At 38.7% G+C, this 24,351-nt stretch overlaps 2 protein-coding genes and 1 long non-coding RNA gene across 4 annotated transcripts; 2 read left to right on the forward strand and 1 right to left on the reverse strand.

The window, feature by feature from the left end:
• The first annotated feature begins 10,890 nt into the window (after positions 1–10,890).
• LOC102701400 lies at positions 10,891–12,055 on the forward strand. The gene has a single exon (XM_006663829.3). It carries the CDS (start codon positions 11,063–11,065, stop codon positions 11,651–11,653), a length of 591 nt encoding a protein of 196 aa, XP_006663892.2. The 5' UTR covers positions 10,891–11,062; the 3' UTR covers positions 11,654–12,055.
• A 1,062-nt stretch (positions 12,056–13,117) lies between these two features.
• LOC107305402 lies at positions 13,118–14,059 on the reverse strand. The gene is made up of 3 exons (XR_001551551.2): positions 14,026–14,059; positions 13,674–13,738; positions 13,118–13,541 (listed from the first exon to the last, which is right to left on the reverse strand). It is a non-coding gene; the product is annotated as an uncharacterized LOC107305402 (long non-coding RNA).
• Positions 14,060–16,041: 1,982 nt separating this feature from the next.
• On the forward strand, positions 16,042–20,835 carry LOC102701126 (histone deacetylase 14). Of its 2 annotated transcripts, none has more exons than XM_006663828.3 (9): positions 16,042–16,307; positions 17,008–17,258; positions 17,821–17,895; positions 17,980–18,081; positions 18,309–18,380; positions 19,232–19,288; positions 19,410–19,661; positions 19,772–19,953; positions 20,280–20,835. In XM_006663828.3, the coding sequence occupies exons 1-9, from the start codon at positions 16,268–16,270 to the stop codon at positions 20,578–20,580; spliced, it is 1,332 nt and encodes a 443-aa protein (XP_006663891.1). In that variant the 5' UTR covers positions 16,042–16,267; the 3' UTR covers positions 20,581–20,835. The 2 variants fall into 2 exon arrangements, with proteins under 2 accessions (XP_006663891.1, XP_015698451.1); XM_015842965.2 differs by having other exon boundaries at positions 17,012–17,258.
• The last annotated feature ends 3,516 nt before the right edge of the window (positions 20,836–24,351 follow it).

Genomic DNA, 24,351 nt, shown 5'->3' on the forward strand with positions numbered 1-24,351 from the left:
TCCAGGGTTGACTGACTGAAACGTATCTTGTGTGAGAGACCAAGACCTGTGACTTGAAAACACCGAAGAAAGCTGGTTGAAAACAGTAAAGAGCAAGTTTATAATTTATCTTTAGTTAATCTAATAACTAATTCATATAATAGTTAGCTAACATTAATATATGGTCTCATATATCATACATACACTACCTATAAATTAATAGCTCACTACTCTTTCTTCTTTTATCTCTTTAAATATGTTTATAACTGGCTTATAGTCTACTATTGTATCTGCTCTAATGGGACCTGTATTTAGGCTGAGATTTAGGGCAACTTTGGCACTTTGAGAATGGTCTTTCTGTTACTATTAAAAAAAAAGAATTGTCTTCCTGTTACTATTCAGAGAGAGAAAAAAAGAGCTGATTTATGATCTTCTGGTCTTTCAGTTAATAGTATCCAAAAATAATAATGGTTTTTTGGTTATTGTAAAAAAAAGATATTTCTGTTGGGTAATTTGTCAGCTATATCCATGCATGCCAAATTTTTAGATATGAAAGCTGGCTGGAATATACTTGCTGTCCAATTTGTTTTTGGTGATTTACTCCTATTTAAGTTCATATTTCAAAAAACATGCATGTTCTGCATGAAGTTATGAACAGTGTTTTGAATATTTCAATTGGCTCTGGAACAAGTTCTTGTTTCTGAACACCTTTTCAAAAGAAAAGTTTCACATTTTTATTAAGAGGCAACTGGGCTTCGCTTTATTAGTGTGTATCAAGAGAATCCTATGCCGTTGAGCAATGTGAGGGCACCATTCAACATCTGCAAAGCTGTTTTACTGAAAATTTGTGCCATACTAGTATCAAGAAACGTATGCATCTTGCAGAATAATATACTAATACCATCTAAAACTGTCGCTTTCAATTTCAGCTAATGACTCTAAGAGAGCACATTTTCATCCTATCTTTTCGCTTATACTCATGCTTATAAGCTAAATTTTAAATTTTTAACCTTAAATTTAGAGTTGATTTTGAGGTTTTTTCACTGAAGTTTATGCTCATGCTCATGCTTTAGATCACTAAGAAAACACATATAAAATTTTTACTCGCAAATTATTTTTACTTACGTTAAACACCGGAATCTCTATTGCTGACGCAGACATGTCATTGTCTGAACTAATGCAGAGGAACAGAGGGTCCCAGTCAGAGACTGAAAAATGCATGTCATTACCATTTCAAGATGCCGGGTCAAAGAAGCTGGAGCTCACCAGCTACACTAAAACCAACTGTAAATTCCTGCCTTATTTCCTGAAATATAAAAGCCTCTCCAAATTCTGAAAAGGACTGGCTAGTGCTGTCCAAAATTATGATCATCAGGTACAAGTAGGAAAGGTAATCGAGATTGTTGAAATATGACAAAAAGTAATTAAAGTTAGTCTAAGAAACAATCATGGGGCCCTTGCCCGGGAAAAGGACGATGTGTTGGAAATGCCAGAGGAGCTTGACCAAACCAGCCTTGGCACATCTAGCTTTACCTCAAAACACAAACAGACAGGCAGGGAGAGGAAAAGCTAAGAGCACACAAGCCAATGCAAAACGTTGTCTTTTTCTAACGCCTACGAGCAAACCCAACAGATAATCTATCATATCATTAATCCTAAAAATAAATGATGTGAGAAAAAAAATAGATTCCAACAAGTCATTTATTCTATCATCCATATTAGAAAGAGAAACTCCAAATATATATGTTCTCTCCTATATTGATATCTCAACATCTAATCATAAGAGGACAAAGCAATATTAACATGAGAGAAGATGACTATAAAATATTAATAAAATATATATGGATGATGTAATATGTATGTTTTGTTGAAGTGATGCATAATATGAATAGAGAATCTATTTTGAATGGTCATTTAAATGATAATATGGATGATAAAATTTGAATGAGTTATTGAAAATGCTCTAAGTTTAATAGAATACCCAACTACTAGCTATAAAATTATATTAGAGCTAATATATACAATAGGTTAGCTACAAGGTATGTTCTAATATTTTTCTTTTATCTCTTTCTATTAATTCTATATTTAACATATTTACTTTAGAGCATGTGTAGAGCTAGTTCTTGTGTAAGAGCTAACATCTTTTTTTTATTTTTTCTTTCATCCACATAAGATTATAATTGACTTGCTCTCAAGTGTATTGGTTGATTAATCAGAGGATTAAGCTAGTGTTCTTAAATGGAGGCTGGGTGAAAATGTTCATGGCACAGAAAATGAGGTGAAACATTACTATATGATTAATTAAGCAGTCCCTCCATTTGGTTTTTTTTTTTGAGAAAAGGCCAAAGGACAAATTTACAAATAACAAATAATTTTTGCATAAAAATTTATATACACGTCCTTAGCGATGTAAAAGACAAGGTTAAAAAATAAACTAGGATGAAAAAACCTCAAAATCTACATCAAATTTAAGATTAAAAATTTAAATTCTGGCTTATAAGTATAAGGAGACTCGAAAAGATGGTGCTTATATTGTAAGGCATTTTAGCTTTGACTTTATTTATTCATTAATCAATGTATATATATCTAGATGTGTTAGCATCCACATAAATCTAGTTAAGGCTAAAAAGTCTTACATATTAGCTATTATAAATTTAAAAAGTTGAGTTATTTGATTTTTAAAGAAATTTTAATATATATTTTTTAAAAAAATGCACCATTAGTAGTTTAAAAAACATGCTCATGGAAACCGGTGAAACACCCAACCCTCCATCTAGATTGGAAAGCGGCCAGCGTTTACATGTTCAGAATTTATTATAAATTTTAAAAGTAGATTTATTTGATTTTTAAGAAAATTCAATATATATATATATATATATATATATATATCATTTAGTAGTTTGAAAAACATAAACATGTAAACTGGTGAAACATCCAACCATCCATCCAGATTGGAATTTTCATCCAAGTATAGGGTTTCTTCAGATTTTTTTTATGATGTTAGTAGGTTGTTTCAACATAATAATTTCTTGATAGTACCAAAGATTGCTAGTCCTTTTCATATTCCACAACTACACTATACAAATAAATTATTCTAAGTCATCACGTGTGTCAGAGATATCGGCCCGAGGATGTCCCCTGTATGTGTATGGCATACGGTGACCGTGGGCCCATGAACCAGAACCCTCAGAAAGGGAGATCGGGCCCCGGGAAGCCGCTTGCCCCTAGGGGGTTGGGCCCGGAAGGTTGCCAGGCAACCGAACGCTGGAAGGGTCATGCCGCCCGGCCTAGGGCTGCGCGTTGTGGGGCCCACCATGTGTCAGACGTGTCCACGGTGCCCAACCACTGCATTTATGGCGATAGGAGGGCGCCTGGCACGCCGCATCACCCTCATGATGGGCGTAAGCGTGCGCCTGGCCACCTTAAATGTAGCCGTAGGTGCACGCCTTTGCCTGCGCTCCCTCTTCGAGAAAAAGCGAGGAGAGACAGGCTACCCCTGACCGCATAGTGACATCTCTGTCATCGCAGGGATAGCTCGTCTCCCTCGCATCACCGTCGAATTAAATGCGGCGGTCGACCAAGTGAGAGGAGTAGCGGCTCCCCGCTCAGACCGCTGGGTCGAACGGGGGGTGCCACCCACTCCCCACCTACTGTCTGATGGGACCCAACAATGGCAATATGGTGGCTTGTTGACTTACGACGACATCCGCAGCAGTCCTAAGAAAGATGATCTCCTGCATATCGTAGGTGGGAAAAACCATGGCCGTTGTGGTGTCTCCTTGCAGTATAAAAGGAGGCCCTGACCAACGGAATGAAAAAAACAAAAGACAAGTAGAACATTATCACATAAGCTTGTACGCATTTACTCTCATGGTGCACAAACGACAGGAGTAGGATGTATACTTTTCCTGTGTCCACGGAGGAGCCCGACCCCCCTCAAATCTCTCTCGTTTTATTCTCTTCTTTTTGACGAGGCTTTCAGGCTCTAGCCCGCACCCTTGGGCTGAACTCACAAAGGGGGTCCGACAGATTCCCGCTCCGATAACTTGAAAATTTTATTCGATTTAATACAGCCGAAGAGATGCTTAGGTTGAAAAATTGAACATTACTTTTTTGATTTAATACAAGTGAAGAGGTGTGCCAATCCTATAGAATTTCTTTCAAATTTCACTTCTCAATTCATAAAAAAAAAGAATAAAAAATCTTGTCTTGCAAATAAACCCTGAATGGGAAATTTTTCAGGTGTTCCAAATGTCACCTTACCACATGGCTGGCCGTGTGCATCCTTGCTAGTGCAGAGGCTGGGTTTTACCCACTATCTAAAAAAATCCATGTGAACACACTCTCTAGATCTCCATTGCCATCACACCTGAAGGAAAAAAAAAAAGAGTGCAAAATCTAAAAGCTGTGGTTAGTGTGGAATTTGGAGGTTGGGAAAGTGGAGGAGGTTGGAATGGGAGTGAATGGTCTCAGTCCCCTATCATGTTCCTTTCATCTCATCTGGCCTACCACACACTTGATGAGGAGACTTTTGAATGGACTTCACCAAGCTCCATTGTCTCTCACTCGTTCCAAGATCTGTTTCATCTGTCCATACCTTTGCTCTGAAATTTACCTGCAGCTTCTCATTCTGGTCCTGGAGCCCTCTCCGGGGTGCAGTTTCAGATTAGCACTTCAGGACTGGTCCATGATCCTACTTGCACCAAGAGTTCAGTCCAATCCTTTCACACCTAATATCTGCAGAATTTTACAGTCCTTAATCCATTTTCCACGGTATTAATCCATCTGAAATTTGACAGTATCTTCCTAGGTGGATTTACTGGTTACTGCATCAAAGCTAACATGGTCTCCACATGCCCATCAGAACATAGGCCTCATTCTTTTTCCCTTCTTACTAATTCATCCAGATTCCCTCGATTTTTGCGCTTATGCTTTCCAAACTACTAAACAGTAAGTTTTTTGAAAATTTTCTATAGAAAAATTACTTTAAAATCATGTTAATCTATTTTTTAATTTTTATAACTAATAATTAATTAATCATATATTAATCTATTACTATATTTTTTACGTCGGATAAGTTACTTACCACCGAACGCCTGTAGTGATTTTTTTTGCAGCTGAATGTGAATGGTACTGAATTCATAGGATTGGTCCAACGTCACATAGAAACCAAACGAGATGACCGTGCCAAGTAGGCAATATGATTAGGAACAAAAGCTAAAGGCAAAAGAAGGCAAAGGTGCCAATTGTCTTTGTTTTTGCATCAGAGACAAGGCCGTGTTTGAAGGAGAGGAGACGGAGAAAAAAGTCATCTTTTGTAACATGTAGTAGACTCCCTGCAAGTCTCAAGGCCACAAAATATCCTCCTAACTTTGGCACTCCAGCTAGCTAGATTGGCGTTTTGGGTCTCGATAAACATTTGTCAAACCCTCAGTTAATCACCTTTGGACTAAAGTTTAGGCAGAACATTAGCAATAGTTATATTGTTTATGATTATTGATTAGTCTTTTTATCCCTAAGTGGCTATGGCTCCAGGTATGATCTGAATTCTGAAACAATGACAGCAAAACCAAGCTTAGAGCAAGTTTAATAATATAGTCAACCGCTAGCTCCAAATCGTCTATAACCAACTTAATAGTCAATTCATATAATAGTTACCTATAAACATATACTACACAATTAATATCCGCTCTCATCTATCATACGCACATATGTCTTGGAGTCTGTGCTGTAGCTGGCTATAAATTTATAGCCCCCTCTCTTCTCTCTTAGAGCAAGTTCAATAGGATAGCCAACTGTTGGCTACAAATTATCTATAACCAACTTAATAGTCATTCATACAATAGTCATCTACTACATAATTAATATATAGCCCTACCTGTCATACACACATGTGTTTTAGAGCTCGTGCTATAGCTGGCTATAAATCTGTAGCTAGTTGCTCTTCTCTCTTTTCTCTTATCACCTTAAAATATGCTTATAGCTGGCTTATAGTTTACTATTGTACCTGATATTATCTTCATACACTATGTTAATAACTGGCTTATATAGTCTGGTATTCTACCTGCTCTTAATAGTCCAGGTGCAACGCACTGTGGCAAAAGCCTAGCAGAAAAGGACCTTGTGAATAATTTATCAAGAATCTCGATGAGCTCACCCTGATCGAGCTCTGTGAAAGAGTATTAGTATAATTACCTTTTCTCAAAGCAAGCAGATCAATGCTATGCACTAGTATGTGCCTTTCATTTTTAAGTGCATGTAGTAGTAGTGAAACAAGTCTCCTGTCTCTCTTGCAGGACTTTAGCTAGCTAGATGGCATCATCATCATCATCATCGCAAGTGCAGAATTGTGGAAGTTTGCTGAATCAGGATTATTTTATTTGCTAGTGCGATTTGGCTAATCCATGATTTGGAGCTAAGTGAAGTACTTTTAAATTGCAGCGACGAACGGTTATACGAATGCCCACGATATAGCAATTTCATAATCAGTCTTGAACGGTTGGATGCGCAGGATCGAAACATACTGAATTTTCATGCTAAACACAACACTGAAAAAGTATTCAGATAATTAAGTGTCAGATGAGTCATGATATGAATATCCTGATCTTCATGGACAGTTCGGTTTGTTACCAATATAAACCGTTCCAAATATTGATGATGCTAAGATTCTGGTAAGTAACAAACCAAATTAAACCTTACCATCATAGTCTTACCAACATTTGGTAATTTCAGAAACTTATGCTCATAAAAGTATGCCAAAAATTGGTAAGGTATCAAACTAAACGTAGCCTACATATCTTGACCTTGCCAATAGATAGATAGGTTTATTTGAGCAACAAAGTGAGATAATTAACTGAAGTATCTCGAATTGGTCATGTATCCTCAATTGAGTACATTTGCGTAAATTTTCTAAGTACAGTGGAATATAGACTTTGATGCATGTAATGTCAAAAATAACTAATCACTTTTTAGTTTCAGGCTTTCAGCCAGTTCAACAGCAAAACTCAAACTAAATCAGCTTTGTGTTTCAATGTGGTTGTGATGGTGACGGGAATTACCAGCTCGGCCCATTTGGGCCTATGGTCCCAGCAAAAAAGGGCTTTCCTTTCCATTTTTGGCCTATGGCCCATTCCTATTTCCCCTCCCTTTTTGGGCTGGACCTGCGGCCCTTTTCCGGCCCGTTTTTCGTCAGGCTAGGCTTTTTGAACTTGGAGTGCAAGGAAGGCCCGAAACTGAGTGATAGCCTACTAGTCCACGATCACACGGGCCTAACGAGAAATGCGTTTTTTTCCCCTTTTTTCAATTCACTTTAAATTCATTATGTGCAAAGTTTCTATGTTTAGTTTTCTATGAGTAAAGTTGCTATGTATAAGATTCCATGCATATATTTTTCATATATAAAGTTGTTGTACGCAAATCTCTATGTATAAACTTTATATGTATAAAGTTGGTAGGTATTTTCTCCGTCCCAAAATAAAAGACGGAATGGGATCCTCTGCATGCGCAGATTGAAATGACTATATTGACCCTCCAGCTTACAATTAGTGTTGGGCCTCTGCAGTAGCATGTACAGGGTTGAGCCTCCTGGGGAAAACTCAGCTCAATTAGTTGAAATGACTATATTGACCCTCCAGCTTACTTAAACAGATGATAAAAATATCCATCAAAATCAACTGTGATAAATTTAACTAATACGCTACTGCCCCATCTCCGTCTGAGCTTTGGTTGTCTGATTTGATTGGTGTTATCTGTCTGTCCAACTAGTGTAATGTGCTGCTGAGAAAGCTCTCGTGCACATGTTTAATTACCGATTGAGACTACCGGATTTTAACCCATCTAGCTATCACAGTTAATGATAAATTTCGATCGTTTTTTTTTGACAAATTTTGGTTGAATTTTGATAAAATTTGATGTCTTATATTTAATTTTATTCAAAAAAAATATACAACAAAAAAGAATAAAAATTTTGGCCTGTATCAAAACGCCAAAAAACCACGAAACTGATTGATTTTCGTCGGCTTTGTGAACACATCAACTAGGTGTAATATCATGGAGTGATCTACATGTTTTGTGATGAACAATTGATTTATAAATTGGTGTCGGTGTATGTAACTAATATGAGCCAGGTTGCGATATATGTGCTCGGAAACGGTTGGTTTGTCTCTATGTGTGCAGGTGACTTAAGGTCAACCGTGGTCAATGGCGAGGACCATGACTAGGTTTAGGGAGGAACCGAGGTCTAGAAGGTTGGGATGTCATGTGACATGGTTAGACGAAAGTGATGATTCTCGGAGGTCAATATCGGTCAACGGCGGTAGGATCGTGACTAGGCTTAGGGAGGAACCGAGGTCCGGATGATCGGATGACGATGTTGAATACAAGGTGACACATGGTGGAGGAACACCGTGTGAGGTGGAATCATAACGGGCTTTACATGTTGTATGTGTAAGTACCGAAAAATCACGAAGTAAATCGAATAAGAAAAAGAGAAAGTTGCTACATGAATCGGATCGCACAAAGATCAGACAGAGACAGCTCCGATCGACAAAATTAGTGCAAGAAACGATGCTGCAGTTGATCACTCAAGAGGAGCCAAACACCTTTTAGGGCCTATTCGTTTTGGAGTAATTTTGCAGGAATTTTAGAACTATTTTTTCTAAAATTTCTATAAAATTCCTAGGATCCGAAGAAGCCCTTAAACTTTAAATAAAACACACCGGAAGAGAGAAACACTGCACCTAAAAAAGTAACAACCGGACGATGCACAGCGGTACTGAAATCTCGTTTTCAACGGAGCAGCACTGCTTCTGTACGTTGAGCCGAACCAGCCAACAGCAAGTCCACAAACTGACACATCATTTCTTATTCCCAAAACAACTAGTGACAGATCATGTTAGGAGTTCCAGTAGTTGACTAAATTTTAGATGAAATTACTATTGCATTGCCGTGTTTTGAAGTGCCGATGGATGATGAATGATGGCCAAAACTAAGTTTATGATGATTATTCAAGGGGTACAGTCGTACAGACGAATGAACTAGTAGAAAATATAGAAAGCTGAAAGGTTAATTTTATAAAGTTTTTTTTCGCAAAATGCTAATGAAAAAATTATATAAATTTTTCACCCCTTATTTTCGATTATGCTTATGAAATTTGAATTCTTAATCTTAAATCGGAGTTGATTTTGAAGTTTTTCATCTAAGTTTATTTTCCAGCCTTGATTTTTAGATCGCTAAAAATACATATATAAAAATTTTATTCATAAATTATTTTTTTGCAAATATACCATTTGACTTTTTTTTCATAAAATATCTAAACAATCACCCCTCGTATCATTTAGGAGCTTGGGAATATGTTATCTACCATTAGATTCGAACGAGCATAAGTGAGATCACCAACCTAATTCAAAAGGTTCTTGCGCTGATTTGTATTTGCTATGCTGTTTGACAGCTTGATATCTTTCTATGTGTATAGATGTATAAGATTTGTTCCGGTCTAATAAAAAGTACCTCGAGGTATCGGTACCTCGAGGTACCAAACCATTTCTCACTATTGGATCTATCTAAGTAGGATGTGTGCTGTTAAATCCAACGATCAAAAATAATTTGGTACCGTGAGATACTGATACCTTGAGGTTATTTTTGTTGGACTATAAACTTGCTCAAGATGTGTACTCTTATATATCGATATTTTTTGAACAGTGCAGACCAACGATAATAGGTGGCAACCCCAGCACTCGAAGCAACTGCCACCACATATGCTGACAAGGCCATTGCAGCCGTCTTTACTCTTTCTCAGCGAAAAGAAGAGGGAGAAAGAGAGATGAATTCCAATTTGCAAGCAACATTCAGAGCTGTTGTTTTAGCAGAAAGGCCTCGCTGCAAAAAAAAGCACTGCCTGTCTGCTGCACTGCTGCTTCTATGCTCTTCCATCCTCCCTCCAAAACCATTCAAAACAACTCACTGCTTCACTACAATATGGGCATCCAGCACTTGCCTTTGCTTTTGAATATAATCACCCTACCAAACACTTCAACACCAGCTATCTTAATTGTTTACAAACAGAACCATCCATACATAGCCTTGCTGAGTGTTACTAACTGATTGGTTAGTTGAGAATTGCATCACGTATTCCTTAACAACGGGGTCATTGTTTCGGTGTTTTATGAAAAAAACCAAACAGTATATTTGTAAGTAAAAAACATTTTATGAATAAAAAATTATATAAATATTCTTAACTATTTAAAAGTTAATGTTAGAAAATAAACATAGATAAAAAGACTTAATATTCGAGTCTAAATTTTAGATTAAAAATTTAAATTTTGACCTTATAAGAATAAGCGATGAAAAGATGGGGGCGGAGGAAGTAGAACATTAAGGTGGTGTTTAAATCTAGGGACTTTTTTCCCCTTGTCACATCTGATGTTTGGATGTTAATTAGAAGTATTAAATATAGACCGATAATAAAACTAATTGTATAAATAAAAGTTATTTCATTAGACAAATTTTGTAAGCCTAATTAATCCACGATTAGCAAATGCTTACTGTCGTATCACATTCGCTAATCATAGACTAATTAGGCTCAATAGATTCGTCTCGCAAAATAGTCCAGAGTATGAGATAAGTTTTATTAATAGTCTATATTTAATACTTCTAATTAGTATCCAAACATTCGATGTGACAGGGGAAAAAAAGTCATGAGATCCAAACAGGGTTAAACTATTGGGTAACAAGGTCTAAACTATTGGGCTCTGTTACGTCTGAACTGAACACTGTCTAGTGCCAAACCCATTTGATATACGCTTTTGCCCTTGGACTTTAGCTGTATATAATGACCTTGCTATTAAACATTAATAATGCTATTAGGTCCTGCCTCTTAGTGCCTTCCTGCTTGGCATCTCTCTTGATGGACCAATCTAATCAGCCAAAGCATCTTACCAACCATCACAGAAATGGCTTAATAATACTTCCATTTGCTAACCATCACTTGAGCTTGAGAGCTTAAGAAACCATATCACCTATCTCTCCCTAGCCATTTCATAGGTTTCTTCCATTGCAGGTAGAGACTTCAGAGAGAGAGAGGGCAATGCAAGGTTGCAGCTTTGCAGCCATGGAGGAGTTCACCTTCCCCTGCGTCGCACTGGAGCAATGCAACGGCGCCAAGAAGCCGCCTTTCTCGCCCCACTTCGCCTCCCCGCCGCCGTGGTTCGGCGGCGGCGACGTCGTCGGCGCTGTGGCGGCGGCGTACGATCACCGGAGGAGCTTCTCGGCCGCCGAGAAGGGCGGCGGCGAGGAAGCCGACGCGGGGGGAGGAGGAGGAGCAGGGTGGCAGTACTACTACGACGGCGGCGGCGGCGGCCATGGCTCCGCGAGGTTCGCCGGCGAGGAGGAGACGACCAAGATGGACATGCTGTGGGAGGACTTCAACGAGGAGCTCTCCCGCGCGGCGGCGGCCCCGCCGTGCCCGCTGAGCAAGGAGTGGACCAAAGAGGCCTGGCTCGCCGGCGACGGCACCCCCGAAATGCGCCGCCACGCTGCTGCTGCTGCTGCGGCGGCGGCCTCCGGCAGCGTGGTGCGGCGGCGGAGGCTGAGCCTGCTGATGATGCTGAAGCTGCTGAAAAAGCTCTTCTTGGCGCACAAATCCAACGCTGCCTCGAGGAAGGCGCCGCCAATCTGAATTTCTGATTGATCTTTGGATGCAAACAGAAGCAGTAGATTGCATGCATAATATACCAGGTGTATGTATATATCGATCGATCTATATATTCTTCATAGTTAATGGCTATGGTTCTTGATCCTTCCTTTCTTGTTCTTCCACTCCTTTGTTTGGCTGATGAATGTTCAGGGTTTTGTTTTTTAAAAATTTCTTGTATGGGTGGTAATTCAGAGTTTGATAATCTGACCCTGCTCCTTTTTTTTTTGGGTAATGCCCATGGTTTTGGCGTCTGTTTTGATACTTTGATTGCTGATCAACTGCCAGAACATACTGAAATGAAGGAAGCCATTCTGGGTTTCTGCCTGAACTAGGCATGATCAAGCTCATTATGCATTTATTTTGGATGGAATCATCTTGCCAACTTCAGAATAAGAATTCAGGTTGCAGTTAAGATTGCAAGACAAACTGTTCCCTTCTGTTTTATTCATCGACCAGCACTCATGCAAATATTGGTCCTAAAGCTTAAAGTTCACACACGAATACATGAATACACACTACAAGCTACTGAAATCATGACGCAGTTGATGATCAAGTGACCTATCCACTAGTTTTTTTTTTACACATTTAAAAGCTGGTTTTCACAACTACATATTTGAATATACATTTTGCGACTTCGTGTGAAACTAACAAAATTCAGTCAAGGAGGGTTGATTTTAGAAAGGCACGGTGAAAAAAAATGAGTATTTATTTGGGTTTTAGCTTTTCTCTAGTAAAAGAAGTTTAACCCAACCAAAAATTAAGTAAAGAAAACACACTTTCCCTCCTGCAAAAAAAGGATCTCCCCCTGCAGTCACCTTTACTTGACTCCGTTGAATATATATACCGTTCAAGCTTTAACACCAGTTTTGGTACATCTAGCATTTTCCTTGTCAAATTGTATACTACAATGCAGTCAATTTTGTCAAGTAGACAAACATAAATGGAATCACTTTAGCTTTCAGCCGTTTAGATGTCGCTAATTTGTTGCAAAGAAAAAAAAAGCAGCTTTTAAAGAATACGATCTTTGCTGTTAATCAGAATATATATACATCGCCCTCTTGAGTATATATAATGCTTGGCAGGCTACATTATTATTATGGCATCTATACAAGATAAGCAGCAAATTACGGAGCGGGCATGTGAAGACATACCAACAAACTGGTTGGTCCCAAGTAGACAGCAAGAATTAGTTGTACATGCAGAATGTAGTGTACATGTCAGCTTGATGTCATTGCATACCAATCTGCACTAGTACATGGTAGGTAGCATCACAAAAGATAAGAGTACCCTTTCAGAAGATATGGTTGTTGGTTATATACTGTAGATAACCATGGCAGAATACTCAATACCTCAGCTAGAGTACTTACATATGACCTGAAACTAGCCATAAAGCTAAGCAATTGGATTGTGACTTCATATGGTCTAATAGATAGATTATCTTGCTGTCATCATATCCAACAGTCCAGCCATAACTGTCTTTTTTAGACCAAAAGCATATTGAAGGGGAAAAAACAACCGTACAAGTATTGTTCTCATAATTTCAACCCTCTATGTGTCATGTTCGCCTAAGCTTTCTTACAATAGAACATTGAAAGGATGAAAAATGGGTCACTGAAAAACTTGCAGTATCATAATGTGCATAGACGTACAGAATAATTGTGAAGGGAACAAGAGAACACATGTACTATACAAGAGCATAGTATATTAATTATGAAGGGCACCACAGGTACAACAAATTAAGGGTACCATTGTCTATCTTAAAGAAATGTCTTTCTGTTGACCGATTGTACAAAACAACTCAGCCACACAAGAGCACCATTCTGCTTCTGCAGGTTGAGCATGGCTTTGTTTTTTTTTCTCCCTGAATCACCTGGCATGTACAAAAAACAAACAGTTGAGCTAATCAAATGGCATGTGATTTCTTATCATAATAGCTTCAAGTGAAACTCAAATAGATAGGCCCAGGTCAAAAGGACCCAATAAGAAAGCTAAATTGAAGTACCTAGTTTGCACTGTACCATAGGACACTCGTTTATCACTCTGAACTCTACGCAAACCTAAAAGAACCTGTAAAAGAAATCATCTGTCAACTAGAAAACAACTACACTCAATATCTAAATAACAAAGATAACTATGTAGGTAATGGATAATGGAAATTAACACAGCTTTGCATAGAGCAGTTACAGTTAGCATGCCATACCGCATGGTTAACATACTACTTATCCAATATCAAAAGAGAAGTAAATGGTAGCATGACTGCATGAGGTACGTGGTTGATTCTCCCTTCAAAATCTAATCTGGTAGAACAAACTAATGTTCAACAAAAAATTGGTAGCCACAGAAATAAATCATACTCTTATTTGATTGTTGCAGAGAAGCATGTCGGTGTGGTTTCATCATTTGGAAATGTTTTTCAATAGTCCAGACAAAGAACCGCAGTGCGTGGATTTGTACTCACACTGCTCACAACAGGATTGAAGTAACTGAATCACTCTTACACACCTGGAGAGAAAAGCATAATAACAATTTGACACATAAGTCCCATATATGCCATTACTTCCATAGCCATTGTGATTCTCAAATGATACACACAATATTATCTAGCAGAATACTCAAATTTTTATCATGCAAACACTGGTCAGTTTCAGCCAATAAAACCAGGATATAGATTCCGTGCTACTGTCCTAGCAACAGATGAATGCCTAGTATAGGATAATGGTAAGAAAATCATTACTTCCAAACATACAGTCATGAGCCATATATACAATGACAAACCAAATGCATAGTCTATGCATGTGGTGGCAACAATAATGCACTGACCACACTCACAACATAAACAAAATATAAGCAGGGAAATTATGATGAATTGTCACTAATGAACTGCACAAATCAATCAACAACATAAGTGTACATAAAAAATTATAACAGCAGTGGCCAACAAAATTAGTCATAATGATTATAATAAACCATTACTCCCTCCATATTTTTTTATATGACATCGTTGACTTTATGTTTGACCATTCATCTTATTAAAAAATGTAATTATTAATTATTTTGTTATAATTTGATTTATTATTATAAGAACTTTAAGTATGACTTATAATTTTGTATATTTAAATAAAATTTTTGAATAAGACAAACGATCAAACGTAGATTCAAAAGTCAACGGCGTCATATAAAAAACATGAAGGGAGTATATCGCAATCTATCCCAGACAACAAATATGTTGATTATGGGACGAAGCTATTAGCACCCAAGAGTACTAGTTAACAGTCAGTTTACAGGCAACTCCAACATATGTGAAATTCAAGAAACCATTCCTGTGAATGGGATAAAACACCCCCATTCACGCTCAAATTGCACACGGACTGAAAGCTTGAAGCTAAAAGGCTAGGCGGCTAGTCCATCGTGAAGCTGTGAAAAATTAACCAACAACATCTCTCTTTTTTTGCTGAAGGGTCAGGACAATATGCTGGATATAATCAAATTCTTGGGGTCAACGGCGTTGCAATCGCAAAAATGAAATAAATGAGCAAGGCAACCACTTTCCTCTTAGAATCTGACACCGCATGATAACCAGTAACCTAGATTTATGTCAACAGCGAGCAACCAACCAACTAAATCAGGGGGCTTCAGCAAACACTTGAAGCAAACACCATCTTGATGCCACGACCACCCATCAGCAATACCACAACTTCCCCAACAAGAACTGGCAGCTGCTGATAATAACGATGCCATCTGAACCTAACATTCCATCAGCCCTAAACCGATTGTTCCCCAAACCTAGTCAATGCGTCGGCAATCCGGTCAAATATCCCCAAATTGATTCCTGGCAAGAAATTGAATCCATCCAACAATTCCCCAGTGCAATCATCACAACGGACTAGAATAATGAGAAGAAAAAAAAACGAAACTCGGAATCGGGAGAGCGTGCGAAACACCATACTTCCTGGAATCGAACATGTTCTTGGAGAGGCAGGCCTGGATGTCGCACGCCTCCTTCTTGCACGGCTCCTTGCTTGGCTGCGCCATCTCCTCCTCCTCCGGTTCCCGCCGCCGCCGCCGCTCGGATCAAAAGCCCACGAGGCGGTGGGGTTGCGTTTCGGAGCTCGACGCGCACGCGGCGAGCAAACAGGAGGAGGACGCCAATGGCGGCGTCTGCCTCTTTCTAGGAGAAGGAGGATTCGTCGCGAAATGGGCCGGATGATTCGGCCCATTTTAAATGGGTCTATATGGGCCGTTTTGGTATTGGGCTCCTGACAGGGCCGGCCCATTTTGCTAGCTTGCTACTACGAGTGGTTTTGCTTTGCTCGTCTGGAGATTTTCTGCGCCTCTCAGAAAACCAAAAAAAAAGAGTTTTTTTGCTGGAAAAGAAGAGAAGGAGATAGCGAGAGGAGGGAGGGAGGGAAGATCCGGGTGAAATCCTGTGGTGGTTCATGGACCATGCTCCTTGTTGAAGAGATATTTTCTTCTTCTCTTTTTTGTGATTAATGAGATAAGAAGAGGAAGGGAGGAAGGAAGAAACGAAGCAAGAAGTGATAGAGAAGAGGGGATTTAGTGAGGAAGGAGGGGGGAGATAGATGCTTTGGAGCTGGGATGGAGCAGCTGTGGGCACCGTCTCTTCCGGTTCTTGGAGGTAGGGGAAGCGACTCCATTCGTCTGCGTGTCATCACTTCCGAGTTCATCTTTTAGATGTCACCTCCTGTGCCCGCCATCTGTTTGTGGAAATGCCTAGCGCGCGCTCTTCCTCCTTAATTGAGCAATCTGGCTGCACCAAGGTAATCTGTATAGTAGGGATGGATGGATTGCTCGAATGCGTGAGCGTGCGCTAGCTGAATTCCTCAAACGAAAGAAACCACTACTGTCAGGTGAAAAATTGTGGTTTAATTCGTTGTGCGTACGTGCCTTTTTTCTTTTTTTCGTTCCTTTTGGGTGGTATTGCACTATACGCTTTTTCTTTCTTTTTTTCCTTTTTCTTCCTTTTGGATGCGTATATAAAAGTTTTAGCCGCAAATAATTTTTCGTTTGAAAAAAAAAGATGCAATTTCGTTTTTTCTTCCAAAAGCGAAACGATGAGAGTTTTTGTCTGTACAAAAGTGATTAGGAATATACTTATATCTGAGTGGGTTCCATTTAGTTGATGTCTTTATCATTCTACTGTTTGATATAATATAATTGCTGATCAAATTCTCTGTTTCAGGATGTTATACTTTTGTTTCCACTTAGTTTAGGCATTTATTGTTCAATGCTTAGGTTTTTGATTTATCTGGTTTATTTTCAGTCAATGAATACTAACTGGTGTAACGTACTTTGGACATTGTCTCCTTTTCTTTTAGGAAGGATTTTGCCTATGCTCAGGCATCCCTGTGTCTTTGGCAGTCATCATCCACTAACCTGTAGAAGGTTTCAAATTAATGAAAGAAACCATAAGCATAATGGGTGTTGGACTGCATATTGCTTACCAAGTGACAATGAAGTTTCTATTCCAGAAGCAAATGGTGCTAAAAAAGACTTAGCTTTGCCTGACAGTTTGCTTCGTGATGCTCGTATTCTGTATTGTACATCTCCTGCCATGGGTCATAACAAGGTATGTTCGTTTCAATGTTTTAATTTAGAGAAGCTTTCATATTAGGTTTCCAAGTGTGATGAACTTCCCTGCAGTGAAACTTCAGTTACAAACATATAACTGAATAACTGATAACTTAGTACTGATTGGAAAAGGCACCCGGCAATTTACTTGACTCTGGGATTTTTGCACGTTATCCTAATTAGATTGTACTTTTGAGGGACAAATAAACATGGTAATATGTCAGAAAGAGTATCTTGTTTTATTTAATGTCAATCATCTCTTATAGGCCTTTGTTGATGATCATGCAGACCAGGACAGATAAATATTATATCACCGAACAATTTGCAATGTATGAATTGGATTTATCTGCACTTTCTTTGACCAGTCCTTCTATAGGAGTGTTTGAAATATAATATTACTATCTTTATTTTTAATGGAGGCTACATTTTGTTACTGTCTTACTGTAGATGTGTACTTGTGTGCACCAAATACTAGTCTTGAAAGAGAGAGTGTTAAGAAAAGTCACGAACTCACGATATGTTAAGATGACTCATCTGATTGATATCACTATGTATCTCAGGAATCACATCCAGAATCTAACAAAAGAGTTCCTGCAATAGTTGAAGCTCTCGAAAAATTTGAGCTTACTCCGAAGGTATATAAGAAAAGTAATGCAGCCCTTTCTTAAGTTTTGAAACAGTCTATTCTAACTGAGGTTTCGTATTTGTTTTGCATACAGCTTCGTGGTTCACAGGTTCTTGAAATTCAAAATTTCCAACCTGCTTCTCTTGATGATGTTGCACGAGTTCATTCAAGATCATACATAACAGGACTCGAAAAGGTACTTTTCATCATGGTAGTGTTATTTTGGTATTACCATGTTTTGGAGAGAATACTATGAAGCAGCTGCTTCTTATCTATGTTACCTTGTTCTACTATTAGAGAAGAATTGAAATATTTTTCCTTCAAAAATGCATAACTCAGACTTTTGGATTATACAGCTGTCCTTTATACAATATTTGGTTGAATGATTTGTTTAGAGATGCCTTAGCTTTATAATGGTTGCAGGCTATGAGTAGAGCTTCAGACGAAGGTTTGATATTCATTGAAGGAACTGGACCAACATATGCTACACAGACTGTAATACTCTACGCACATTCTTTCTTTTCTTTTCCCCTGTCCTTTTCCCGTTGAAAGGTTATTTAAACATCTTTTAGACATTATTTCATCGATGCACTTGCCACAGTTTTCTATATCATCAAATCTTCTGTTTCTATTTTTCTACCATTCATATGTTGATCAACGAACCTGGACTGACTAGTTACTGCACTAATTTCTTTCATATCAAATCAAGTAAAACCTCAGAAAGCCCTTCATAAAATGGAATAACATTTATTCCTCAAATTATTCATGGACTTATGAGATGAATGGCAAAAGCAAACAGTTCAAGTGGTTCATAAATTTTTATAGTAACAGTTGCAGGGCTTCTACACTTAGCATCTCAGTTATTCTAATACTCCCTCCTGTTTTTAATAGATTACGCCATTGACTTATGGATATATACGTTTGATAATTTGTCTTATTCAAAAAATTAATGCAAATATGCAAGTCATGCTTAAAGTAGCTTCAATAATAAACCAAGTCATAATAAAATAAATGATAATTGCACAATTTTTTAATAAGATGAATGATCAAATATATATAAAAAGTCAACGGCGTCATCTATTTAAAACCTGAGTACCTTCTATTGCAGGCTAAGACTCAAATTAGGTCAAACAATAGTTCATTTGAGTACCAGATCTCTCTCTCTCTCCCTCTCTCTCGTGAGTACCAGATCTCTTTAGTACAAAATACTTCCATGAACGTGTATTTGGATTACTACTCAAGGATGCCTCCATCTGATCTTCTTCTGTTGATGGAAAATACTAGAACTCGAATTATGAAATTTTACATACTGCCTCTCTTTAAATAGTTTATTTTTCTTCACGCAGACTTTCCATGAGTGTCTCCTTTCAGCTGGTGCTGGAATTACACTGGTTGATTCAGTGGTAACGAGTTTTTGTCTCCGTTGATGTTTTCCATCTTTTACTTTGCTTGCTTGTATTTTATGGTTCAGTATATTTTCCTTTGCAGTGCCCATTTCCCGAGAAATGTTATATGTTTTCCTAGGTTGCAGCATCCAAGTTGGGGCCAACTCCACCACTTGGTTTTGCCTTAGTAAGGCCACCAGGACATCATGCTGTCCCCGAAGGTCCCATGGGCTTTTGTGTCTTTGGGAACATTGCAGTGGCCGCTCGGTATGCTCAGCATCAGCATGGATTAAGGAGGGTCATGATAATAGACTTCGATGTTCACCACGGTAACGGCACATGTGATGCCTTTTATGACGATCCAGACATATTCTTCCTCTCAACTCATCAGGTTTGTTACCTTTAACACTACTAGTAGGTGTAGTAAGATCGTCTGGCCTTGCAACAAAATTATAATTTAGATCAAAACATTCTTTTTCCTGGGCTGGTGTATGTATGTAGCTTGGAAGCTATCCTGGCACTGGCAAGATCCACCAAGTTGGCCAGGGCAACGGTGAGGGCACGACGCTCAACCTGCCACTGCCTGGTGGCGCAGGCGACTACGCGATGAGGTGTGCATTTGATGAGGTTATTGCTCCAGCAGTGCAGCGGTTCAAGCCTGATATCATCCTTGTTTCAGCCGGGTAGGTTCATCCTCCCACAGCCACAGTTCTTCAGAAAAGAACCATGCCACGAAACCGAAAATAAGTTCACATGATATTTCTGAATCGGGGATGAAAAAGCTAAATGTCATATTTATATTTATAAACAAATAATAATTTGTAAATAAAATTTTTATATATGTGTTCTTGGCACTCTAAAAGCCAAGGCTATAAAATAAACCGCGATGAAAAAAATCCTAACTCTAAATATAAGATGAAAATTGAAATTTTGAATTATAAGCAAAATCGAAAAGATGGACGTGAATCCTGCCGATTATCTCACCAATCCGATCAAAGGGAATTTGCAGGTACGACGCGCACGCGCTGGACCCTCTGGCCGGGCTGCAGTTCACGACGGGGACGTTCTACGCGCTGGCGGCGAGCATCAGGGAGCTGGCGGCGGAGCTGTGCGGCGGGCGGTGCGTCTTCTTCCTGGAGGGCGGCTACAACCTGCGGTCGCTGTCCAGCTCCGTCGCCGACACCTTCCGCGCGTTCCTCGGCGAGCCCAGCCTCGGCGCGCAGCTCGACGACCCGGCGATGCTGTACGAGGAGCCCACCCGGAAGGTCAGGGAGGCCATCGACAAGGCCAAGCACCTCCACTCGCTCTAGCCGGCCAAAAGATTACGCTACCATTTCACTTGAAGCTACTGCATGAGGCATGATGGTACAAGATCATTCCTGTCTCTTGCTAGCTTTTGTGGTTACAGACTTATGTAGTGTATATGTACTTAGGACGGTGTATATAGTACTCCTATATGGTTGGATGATGTGATCATTTACATCATCTTGGTTACTGTGAACCAGAATGGCAGATACGTTCCATCACAAGCATATTAATACCAACCGTGTGGATTATTAATACCAGTACTCTGCTTACTTGCATATTTCTGGTTTTTTTAAATATTTTTAATAAATGATTTTATTACTAAACTTACAAGACATGGAAATGTACAAGACAACAGCCGTTTATATACGTTCACATTAGATTAGTAATCCTACGTGGCATCATTAATTTAAGAAAAACTAGATTGCGTCTCTCGTTCGTCTACTGGTTGGACACGTGCTACTAAGTTGCATGGAATATTTTCTAGAGAAATACTTTATACATTGGTTGCATGCAACAAATACAAACATAAAAAATAAAGTATTAAATATGCTACAAACAGCTAAATAGATAATTTATTATACAAGCTGTCTATTTAGTTGTCTTTATATGTAAATAGACAACAACAGTTTATACTGTTGTACGTGCCTTAAATATTTTCACTATCTGAACCTTATAACCACGTCACCCGACCTAGCGTGGCAAGACATCACTGCCATATTGATTAGTTGGCGTGGCAGTGCTTCCTACTGCTACTACGCTAGTGGTGGCTGCGTGGCAACCTTGCCATGCCATCTAGTTTGGTGTGGCGTGATAACCCTTTATCCCATGCCAGGAGGGGTAACGTGCTAAAAAAGATTCAAATGGTAAAAATATTTATATAGAAGTTTTAGTAATAAAATTTATTTAGTAAAATGGTTTTTAAAAATCCCATAATTCTTCCAGTAAAACCTAAGATATCAACATTTTGCTTTTAAGGTTCTTTGTAAACTTATTATACTTAAGAAAACGCCGTTGTCCATCGGTCCCTCGCATCCTCCTCTCCTTGCGCTAAAAAATGTAGCGCGTCCACCCTTGTCCTTCCACACATGCCACCCCCTAACCTCATGAGTCGTGAGGAATTTTATCTCTTAACTCGCAACCCTAATCTCGAGGACCTATGTGTTAATTAATCCTGCTAGCTCATCCTCAATCTGTATATCGCTATCTTGTTCGTGGCCTATTGCAATACACGAGCATATTACTAGTTGAACCAAAAGAAAATGTTGACGGAAAGTATCAAAATTAGTTTCTTTTTTCTCATAATTATCGCTCACCTAAATTTGTACTGCACATAGTCTAAAATTGTACCTCCCCCGTATTTTAACAGATAATGTCGTTAAATTTTAGTACATGTTTAACCATTCGTCTGATTCAAAAATCTTATGCAATTATTATTTATTTTGTTGTGATTAGATTTATTACTAAATATATTTAAATTATAACTTAAACTTTTGCATATTTGCATAAATTTTTTAATAAGACAAATGGTAAAACATGTGACAAAAAGTCAATTACATCATATATTAAAATATGGAGGGAGTATAATATAAAGAAAACTACACCTTAAATGTAAACTCACTGTAATTTCTTGTTTTCTTTTTATTTATTTCCTAATTACCCAGATGTGTTTGTATCCTTAACCTTAGTATATTTTTTGTTTGAATTTGCATTTCTTTTTTCAGTTCTAAGTTCAGGTGTTATTACTTTATTTTAACTCCCACAAAAAAACACATGCATGTGAGTTGCAAAATTTGCTACATGACACCTAAAAACACGTAATTTGTCTTGGGACACATAAAGAAAGTGTATCTACTGCTGGGTACAAAAAAACCCAGTAATTAGCTACTGAACACCCGAGATATTATTTCATTATATAAAGACAAAATGATAGAGAAACAATACCGGAAGTTAAAGTGGACGCAACAACGCATGACAGAAGTTTCGTTGATTTTTAACGTAATTTCCGTTGATCACTAAAGGAATTTCCGACAGAACAAGCAAAAGCACATTTGCAAGCAAGATAAATGTATCTAGATCTACCACAAGCTATGTGCACAAAAAAGCAAGTACTTGGTAGCCACAAGAGTTTAAAGAAAAAGTAAGCAAGAGCAAGTGGAGTAAAAACAAGAGTATTAAATCTTTTCATCACAACTCACACAAGAGGTTAATCCTATATTTGCGAGTCACATTGGACTTTTCTAGATATTTTCACCAGAAAAATGCGGCAGGCCATTTTTGGCCTAGCCCAGCCCAGCCCAATATCTCTCCTTTCGATCGTTTCCCTTCTACAGGAGTCCAGTAGTCCGGCCTCTCTCGCTGTCGTCCTCGTCCTCTATCCCGAGCAGCCTCCCTGATCCCTCGCCGCCGGCCGCCGGCCGCCGTGTGCTGACCCACTGTTGACGCTAAAAATGACAATCCACAGTCACATACGTAGACATGGTAATCAATCTTAGACCACCCTAGTGCATGACCTAATTCTTAGAAATGCTAGACGTGCTAGTCAGTTTGATCATGTAACTGACAAGATATAACATGGAAAAACAGTTAACCCCGAAACCACTATCGACTGGATAGCCGATACCGTCCTAGGACCCTAACCGATGAACTAGACAATCGGCTTTGCAGAAATTTCATGATAGTGAGTATAAATGTGCTCAATCAGCTGAGTCAGAAGATAAATACTAAGCAGACCAACCAACTAATTAATCTTAAAAGATCGGACCCAACCGAGACAGTCTTAAGATTAATCAGCCGATCGGGCCGATTCAACGCTTATTTCACGTAAAGTCGATAACCCGATAGGAGACTAAATGTAGAATTTAATATAAATCAGAACGCTATACCAATTACTAGTATAAAAACAATAATAATTAACTACACATATGCCGATATTAGATCTAGAAGATCGAACCAATCGAGACAATAGAGACCTAAATATAATCATATGTGAAATCAACTAGTCATTGCAGCATGCAAGTAACGGAATAGCAAATCAGCATAATCTACCAACCAATTCACTAAACCCAGCCGATCGGACAAATCTCCATAAACAGATCGCACCAAATGTACATAGATCAGACCTAACCGAGACAATATGCAATCTGACATGATATAATCACGGAAATATGAAGATCGGTGAGCTTAATGAATCTACCAACAGATTACTTAAGGTAATGTTGGCTAGAGCTCCAGCGATAAATCCTCATGAGCCCCGGATCTAATCTGACAACACAAACCCAGCCAACCAGATTGATCGGACCGAACCGAGACAGAATCAAGTTGACCAGAATCATGCTAGCAGATCAAAAAAGAAGAACACGCAAGGATTTGAGCGAGAACTATTACTACTTCAAGCTAACAGATCAAAGCAATAATAGAGCTCAGCCCGCCGATCAACCAGGCAGGAGATCGGACTTAACCAAGACAGTCATGTTCTAGTTGATCGATGGGTTTTGGCAAACATGAACTTACATTGCAAAGCTGACAAACCACGCGCGAAAGATCAAGCAAGTCGAAGGTTTTGAGGCGATGCACCGAGTTTGATTGATCTAGAGATGATTTACAATGACCCCGGGCACACATATTTATATTCCGGGTGTTAACTAACCTATCCGGATAAGAAACCGTTATCAACTAACTTATAACGTTCGGACTTTAGTTAAATATAAAAATCCTAAACAAACTCTAAGATAACGCCTAATTAATCTACACGGACTCACAACTAACACCGAATC

This window comes from Oryza brachyantha, chromosome 12, assembly GCF_000231095.2.
Source record: "Oryza brachyantha chromosome 12, ObraRS2, whole genome shotgun sequence".
Taxonomy (NCBI): Eukaryota; Viridiplantae; Streptophyta; class Magnoliopsida; order Poales; family Poaceae; genus Oryza; species Oryza brachyantha.